At 44.6% G+C, this 8,086-nt stretch overlaps 1 protein-coding gene across 3 annotated transcripts in view; it reads right to left on the bottom strand.

Moving 5' to 3' along the window:
• LOC123053675 (protein STICHEL-like 2) overlaps window positions 1-5,082 on the bottom strand; it is a 6,119-nt gene extending 1,037 nt beyond the window's left edge. For 2 of the 3 annotated variants that reach the window (XM_044477197.1, XM_044477194.1), the window contains exons 1-7: window positions 4,850-5,082; window positions 2,127-3,775; window positions 1,831-2,050; window positions 1,395-1,583; window positions 1,122-1,322; window positions 333-1,035; window positions 100-172 (exon numbers count right to left, since the gene is read on the bottom strand). In XM_044477197.1, coding sequence (XP_044333132.1) covers window positions 103-172; window positions 333-1,035; window positions 1,122-1,322; window positions 1,395-1,583; window positions 1,831-2,050; window positions 2,127-3,677 — 2,934 coding nt within the window. In that variant the 5' untranslated portion in view covers window positions 3,678-3,775; window positions 4,850-5,082 and the 3' untranslated portion in view covers window positions 100-102. Of the gene's footprint in view, window positions 1-99; window positions 173-332; window positions 1,036-1,121; window positions 1,323-1,394; window positions 1,584-1,830; window positions 2,051-2,126; window positions 3,776-4,678; window positions 4,806-4,849 lie in introns of those variants that run through there. The other variant, XM_044477196.1, reaches the window with a different exon arrangement.
• Between the last annotated feature and the right edge of the window lie 3,004 nt (window positions 5,083-8,086).

The following is an 8,086-nucleotide window of genomic DNA, read 5'->3' as shown; positions in this document are numbered from 1 at the left end:
ATGTGGTCAACAAACAACATGGCCACTAGTAACAGAGCAGCAAGACCTCTAACTGCATGGCCTACTGATGCAGTGATGCTCAAATACAGGGCAATGTACCTGTTAGATTGACTGTTTAGGGCCCTTCCAGCAGAGCAGGTTCGAACCAAACCCAGAAGAAGTCTTGATGGACCTGCAGGAGAAACAATGAGTATGGTGCTGCACTGTAAAATCTGGAGACAGTAATGTTATTGAGTATACAGTTCTCTGACTAAACGTTTCCTGCCGAACATGTACTAATGAAGAAGTAAAGAAAACTGTTAGGAAATGTCAAGGACTTTCAGATAACTTACAAGTCCTCATCTCTTGAACCGTAAGTAGCTCTTGAATTCGATCTTGGACACTGCTCATAGGGCCCATATGTGCAGAAATATGTATCGAATTCTTTCTTAGGTAGGAAACCCATTTTGTTGTGTGGCTGGATCCTGAAGCAGATTGTGTGTGCTGCATCCGACGAGAAGAACCTCTTTTGCAGCTTCAATGTTCGTGAGAAGCAATTCGGCTGAAGGTCAGGCTCCTGGATGCTATCGAAACGACCCTGCTCACTTGCGCCCTTGGAGTAGTTAGTCTCCGACCTACATGTCCTTGTCAGGTCATCAGTCATGGATCTGTTTGATGTCAAGGTGCTCCGGGCATCGTCCTCGGAGCCATGAACTGTTGGTTTAGAATCAACACGTTGCACGATGAATGGCGATGGCTGCTGACTAGAGGAGTAGCCTTTCAGAGGTGTTTCTCTTGCTCCATGCCTCACAGGTTCATCCTCATCTGTCACTGTTGAATCTGACAGCTCTTGCTTTCGTCCCGAGCAGCCGAGCAGACTGAATGAGTGTCTCTTCGACCTTGCATCTTTCCTCGCTGCACACGGGACAAGTTTGAATCTGATCTCCACATTGAACCCGAGAACGTGCTGTAGTACTCCTTGTATCAGGCTCTGCATTTTCTCTGCCCTTGATAGGTGATCCGGGTGACCAAATCCAACTTCAGCTATAGCCACCTCTGTAAATGTTCACATTTAGTGTGTCATAATCAGCACAAACCTATGAGAAGGCCAATTCAAGAAAAACATGGCACGCATGAATTACCTTCGGTAACATGGACTGATGATAGGATTCCTTCTTTCTTGAGAAAACTTCTGGCTGATCTTGATTGACACTTCCCAGTGGCTCTCCTCCAGATGTTTTCAAGCTTCAGCCGTCTACAGTGTCTCTCAGAACAGTTGGACTTGTTGCTGTTACACGCATCGCAGAAATTGGAGCTTGAGTTTACCTTGGATACCCAGTCATCTGCACATGATATCAGAAATATTATATCATTCTGAGCAGGGACCAGTACCCATAATATATTTGTGTGCTTACCTGTATATCCTGTTGCTGAACGTGCATGCATGTCATTTGTTTCTGCTACTATGTCAGATTCAGTGCTGCCAAACTGCAAAAGTGCAACGGTAACCCAAGTTGCCTTATTTCTTGATGTCCTTAATTGTTTTTCAGTTTCTGACAGTATTTTCAGTGCATGTCTTAGTTTCTCTATACCAACATCTGCCACTGCAAGATCATTGGAAAATAGTAAGGGTAAAGAAACTTAGTGGAACAGAAGGTATGTAGACAGCAAACTTTTCATAGTTCAAAATGCACTGGTTATCAGAACATGCCACACCATTACTAATTACAATATAGACGGTAAAAAAATGAGAACATAAAACATTCCATATTATCATTGATGCATTGAGCCTGCAGTCGTTAATGATAATATGTGAAAGTAGAAAAAATCATTCAAGGAAAGAATACATACACGCATATCTTCCCAAGAAACTTTTGCTGACTTCAGTGACCGCGGATTGACATCGTCCTGAGAGAATGTCCATAATAAGGTTTGCCAGCTGAGAGACCAGCTGCAGAGGATCAACTGACGACGCCATAAGTTCCCGAGCTCGTCTAACCGTGTTGGTTGTGTCCGATGACAGTGCTAGATCAAGCAACTCAATCAACTCATCATCAGACACCAATCCTACCTGCAAATAACAAATGTAGAAACATTATTATACTGTATAACTGGCAATAGTAATTACTAAAGGTAGTACTACTCACAAGTTCATGCACAAGAGAAATTGTGACCCTCTTCCCAAGCAAACTAAGTTGATCCAGCATTATTTCAGCGTCTCTAAGAGAACCATTAGACTTTGCAGCAATGAAGTGCAACGCATCATGGTCAAATTCTAACCCTTCATCTACGCAGATTCTCTCCAACCTGTTGACAATATCTGCAACCTTTATCTTTGGAAAATGGAACTTCTGGCAATGTGTGACGGAAGTGCGAGGCAAGCTATCTAGATCAGAAGTAATCATAATGTAGACAGCATGCCGGTATGGCTCATCAAGACTCTTCACTATTGCCGACCAGGCATCTTCTAGCAACAGATGGCATTCATCAACTATGAAAACCTTGAAGCGTGACGAGTACGGGACAAGAGATGCACTCTTGAGGAGTGCCTTTACGCGACCCAAGCGATCCATTTTTGCTGCATCAATTTCTTTTACGTCCCTGCTCCTCCCAGAGAAGAGAATGACACACTCTTTGCAGAACCCACATGGCCTTTGCTCTTCGAGAGAGAGGCAATTTAGGGCAGCAGCAAAAATGCGTGCCGTAGACGTCTTGCCTGTACCCCGGGGGCCATGGAACAAGTACATTGGAGCAATCTTTCCTTTGCAAGAGGAATACAAGAGGGACTGAGCAACCACATTGAGGCCAATCAGTTCACTGAAGGATCGAGGGCGAAACTTTTGGCTTAAACACCTTGGTGTCTCAGTGTATGGTACATTTTCTTGGAACGGTACCTCGGTCCCCTCTGGGGATAGGAGAGGTTGCTCTGGACCATCGCTATCTGAATAAAGATCACGGTACTTTGATGCTCCTGACCAGCAGTAGCTTATACCGCATCCACTGAAGTTTGATCCTACAACATCATTCGACCTCACTCGTGTGTCCTCAGTTCCATGCCCTATTGTGCTTCTTCTTGACCCGACTGAGCGTGCTTCACTGGCAGACATACAAGGGCTGCCGACGCGGCTCATTGCAGCAGAAGACTTGCCCTTGAATTTGGAACGCCTTTTCACTTCTTCCTCGCTCTTCTCCGGCAACGCAAGATGTGCCCGTTCATAGGAATTCACCTCCTCCTCTTCCTTCTCCTCCACCACGTTGGTAACTATATTGTTTGCCAACTGCCGAAGAGAGCTATGATTAGAGTGGTTAGAATCCACCGATTTCCTGTGACCATCTCCGCGGACACGATGAACTTGCTTGTTTCTTGGTGGGTTTAAGCCTCTGATCCTGACAACTGAAGATTTCCTGTAAGATGCAGTTCTTGCATTTGGTGCCCGGAAGCTTCGCTCTGACCCCATGGTAGCCTCGGCTTCCAAATCCACATCCTCTTCAATCAAATGATGGTGTGCTGACCTGCTTCCTTCCATCATCGCTCCATTGCTAGAAGCAGTCTCCCAGATCATACTGTCAGAAGGAGATGCATACTTGATCATAGAGTTTGTTGCTGGATCCCGCAGCGACCTCACTCGCTTGAGCTGCACCAGGGTTCTTGACAGTGGAACATCCACGGAGACCGAGTGGCGCCTCATGTCAGTCATTTTGAGTATGTCTTGCACAGCAACAATATCTGATTATAGTTCAGTTCTGGCTATCTCCTTGAATGTGGCTGCTTCCATTATAACGGCGTCGCCGGAACCTGAAGTAATTCAGAAACAAGAACCGTAAAAACGCTGAGATTATAAAGTTTATTTTGATTTCTCCATGCAAAGGTAACAATGAGATGCCTTAATCATTGCTCAACCCTACATTGCAAACGCATCTTCGAGAAGTAATAAATGGATATTGACATTTTCGTGTTCCCAAAGATAAATCGAGAGACATGTACGAGGCCCTACAACAGTTAAATCCGGGACCCCAAAGATAGGATGATTGTAATAGTAACCCTGGAGCATTTATATACACAAAAAGAAGAACACTGCAAAATTAAACCTGGGCCCCAACTTGAGACAGATATAAGCATGAAAGAGAAGAGGGTTGAAGACTATCTTATTATGAGCATTTCTATGCAGATTGAAGGAAAGAAGGTGGCAACCCCAAAATGCTGTATTCTGGAATACTACTACCAAGCGGAATAAAATGGACCGAAGAACCGGCCGTCACTTCTTCTATTCACTGAAAGAACATAAAGTAAAAAAGCAGTACACGAATAATCCACACAGCCTCTGCTTTTCTAACAAACATGACAGCAAAAAGAAAGAATGTGGAGAAAACAGAAGCCAAAAAAGGTCAAATCAAATCTTGGTTACCCAACCGTATCTGTATGTACAAGTAGCAATCACCAAAATCAAATCCAGAGCAATGGAAGCGACCATCTGGGACTACAAAAATGGGCCAAATCTTGGTCCCATTCGGACCCATTCCCCGTCCAACTAACACCTCCATTTCCAAAAGTAAATAAAATCCAACCAACACCTGGTTAGTTTTGCATCGCGGAAATATCACAGAGCACATAGTCCTCCTGTCATATACACACAAGATGTAAAAGGAAAAAAAAAAGAACACAAGATGCGAAGAAGCCGAGCTGAAGCCAAGAACAGACCCTCGGCTGCATTATCCCCCTGGCCATCGACCGCATTGCAAGAACCAAAAGATCCAGAGCGAGATGGAAGAACAAAAGGAAGGCACCCACAAGAGCATGAGCGGTCAGGAACGGGGAGGCGCTCGTGAGGAGCAGGGGTGGCAGGGAAAGAAAGGGATAATGGCTTCTCACCGCAGGAGGTCGAAGGCTCGGCGCATGCACGGCTGGGTAGGAGATCACGGACGCTGCACGGAGCGCGGCGGCGGCGGCGGTGACCGCACCCGCACGGCAAGAAAAAACAGGCAGGGTTGAGCTCCTCTGGTACGCTGCGAGTACAATTAGCTTTAGCTCCGCAGAGCGCAGCTGTAGGAGAGAGAGGGAGACGTGGAGGGCGTGAGCAACGGGCAGCGTGGTCACGTGCTCAGTGGCAGAGTGGCCAAGAAAAGGCTCAGGTTGAGGGGTTAAAGAAATGCTGCGTCGCAGCGGTCGCTGTCATGGTGTCCGTGGCCGTGGCTGGCCATGGGTGTGGTGTGGGGCACTGGGCCGTCGGGGGTCGTCCTGCTCTGCCTGCCTGCCCCGGTGCTGGTGCCGAGGCGATGGCGTTTCCGTGGTTTGGCTCCACGGCGGAGGGCGGTGTCGCAGCCTTGCAGTGCACTTGCGGGGAGGGCGGAGAGAGAAAGCCCGATAACCTTTTTGTTTGCTTCTCTTTAATGGCGAGGCTTTTCTGCGCGCTCCGAACCTCTCTATTACGTGAAATTGCAAATGGCACCACGGGCAACTGCTAGCCGAGCCCTCCCTCCAAATATGCCGTACTGTCAGGGTCCAGACGTCAAGTTTCCACAGGTCAACGAATTTCTAGTGCTGCTCACATCACAGCTGCCATGACGAGACAGGACTGCGAGACGAGGGGAGAAACTATCGTTTTGTGTCGTGTCGAGCGTGAGTGCACGGCCCCCGAGATCTCGGCCCGGAGAAAATGCGTGCCGTAAATATGGCAGGAAAATTTTCTTCGAGAAGGACGAGAGGAAGTGTAAATTCTTTGTTTGACGTGCACTGCTGGTGGAGTAGTACGTGTGTAGCTGCTGTCTCGCTTTTTGGACCGTGATGAAAGGCTAGAAGAGAGATACGCTCCGATTGAATCCACAGTAGGGTGGTAGGGGGGTATCACAGGACGTCCAAGGTCCAATCAGCATCCGGCCTCATATCATTGATGGAAAGCTCTTGCACTTTCTTGACCGAAAAACAATCCCTCTGTTCTAGTACTATGCAAAATGCAGTGTATATAATTTTTAAATCGCGCTAGATAATTGCCAGCAGAGGTATAAATATATTAGCTTTTCTAGTAAAAGGTATAAATATAATAGCTTAGTCGGTGATTGCCCGCTCATGTTAGTTTGACTAGTAAACATGCCCTTGCGTTGCAATGGGAGAAAAAAAATCATCACCCATAGACACATTAGACGACATCGGCAAATCCCTTCAAATATTTCACGATGTCATACGAGAAATAACATGATAAGTGGTGTTGTGTAAAGACATAAATTTGACGATTTTTAAGTGTATTGAAGGTGTGTCCAGTTTATTAGACAACAGAAATATCTACCTAGGTTTCGTTATCAATTCATGTCTTTGCTGACGTTCCTCCTCGGTGATGCCCAACAAATAGTGCATTAGGTTAAAAGTAGCAAAGTATATTTTAGTACTAAATTATAGCAAGCGCATAACAGCACATATTAGACATCTTTGTCGAAAACAATTTATCCGTAAAAGTAAAACACAGTGTATAGCATGTTAATTTATAAGAAAACATAATTTTGTTTGATTGTGTTCCCGCAAAAAAAAAGTTTGATTGTGCAAAAATAAAATTTTGTTTGTAATCCTTGTTTGCTAGTAGTAAGCATTTATATAGGCTTGCTAAAGAAAACATAATTTTATTGACTTACTAAAAAATTATGTGATTCATGCCATTTGAAGTTCTAAGTGAATACAAGAAAAATCATGCGTGATGCACTTCGTGGTATAACATGTGAACATATAAAATTTCACATGGAATTATGACCATGTACTCCCCAAAAAAAATGAACATGTATGGCATACACCAACAAAAAAAATATAAGTAGTTTACTGCAACACTATCCATTTAGCTTTTGCATTTTTTGTACACGTCACATTTGTGGTAGTATGTTTTCTTATGAATTGCCAAGCTCGTGATGTACATGGTGCACTTTTTTGACCTTGATTTGATATGGGAGTACATTCGCACAAGGTTGATTTATGCTGGATGGATGAAGTGGCATCAAGCTTTTAGCGTTCTTTGTTACAAGAGAGTGCCATAAAAGCTAAAAGGCTGATTCTATATAACGACGATTCGGCCCGCAATGTTGTATGGCACTGAGTGTTGGCCGACTAAAAGGTGACATGTTCAACAGTTAGATGTAGCGGAGATGCGCACGTTTAGATTGATGTATGGCCACACGAGGAAGGACCGGTCCAGAATGATGATATACGGGACGGAGTTGGGATAGCACTGATTGAAGAAAAAATTGTCCAACATCGGGTGAGATGGTTTGGCCATATTTCGCGTAGGCCTTCAGAACCTCCAATGCATAGTGGACAGCTAAGACATACTGATAATGTCAAGCGAGGTCGGGATAGACCGAACTTGACATGGGAGAAGTTCGTAAAGAGAGACCTGAAGGACTGGGGTATCACTAAAGAACTAGCCATGGACAGGGATGCGTGAAAACTTCTTATCCATGTATTAGAACCATAAGTTGGTTGCGAGATGTTATGGGTTTTAGCTCTAGCCTATCCCAACTTGTGTGTGACTATACACTTCATTGTTGTTATTGTTGTTAAAGCTATTTTAGCAGTAATAGCCGCTCCAATACGCGATATAGAAACACAATTATTATGTTTTTTACTAGCTTGCTACTTGACATTAGGGTTTGCTCAATCTTCTTAATAGGGTGAGTACTTCGTAAAATAAATAATCCAAATAACTCCCAATATGCGGTGTTTTAGAAATTAATATGATATTCAAGACTGAGCTTTAATTTTTTACAGTTTTGCTAAGAGGTAAATACACCTATAATGCTTGAACTTGCCACGGATGTTCACTTTCGTGTCTGAACTTAAAAAATACATCAAACCGGTTTCATAACTTGGCATGTGAGTGCAAATGTGGTTCAAATCTCATATCTATATGTCCACAATGCCGACGAGGCGTTCCAGCGTGTCATGGGGCCCGCTGTCAGCGACTGGTCGGCAGGAAACTGGGCGTGTGGCCTAGTTTTTCGCAAAACCCGCTGAAAATGTTTTTCTCTTATCAGTAGGCCCTCGGAGAGAAACATCACACGACGTGCGACCTGCTTTTAGCATGCACATGTCGCTAGCCAGTCGACTGATTCAAACATGTTGTCATGAAAA

Source organism: Triticum aestivum, chromosome 2D (genome assembly GCF_018294505.1).
Source record: "Triticum aestivum cultivar Chinese Spring chromosome 2D, IWGSC CS RefSeq v2.1, whole genome shotgun sequence".
In the NCBI taxonomy this organism is placed as follows: Eukaryota; Viridiplantae; Streptophyta; class Magnoliopsida; order Poales; family Poaceae; genus Triticum; species Triticum aestivum.
The sequence above is the reverse complement of the archived record's forward strand: the minus strand, read 5'-3'. Positions and strand labels throughout refer to the sequence as shown.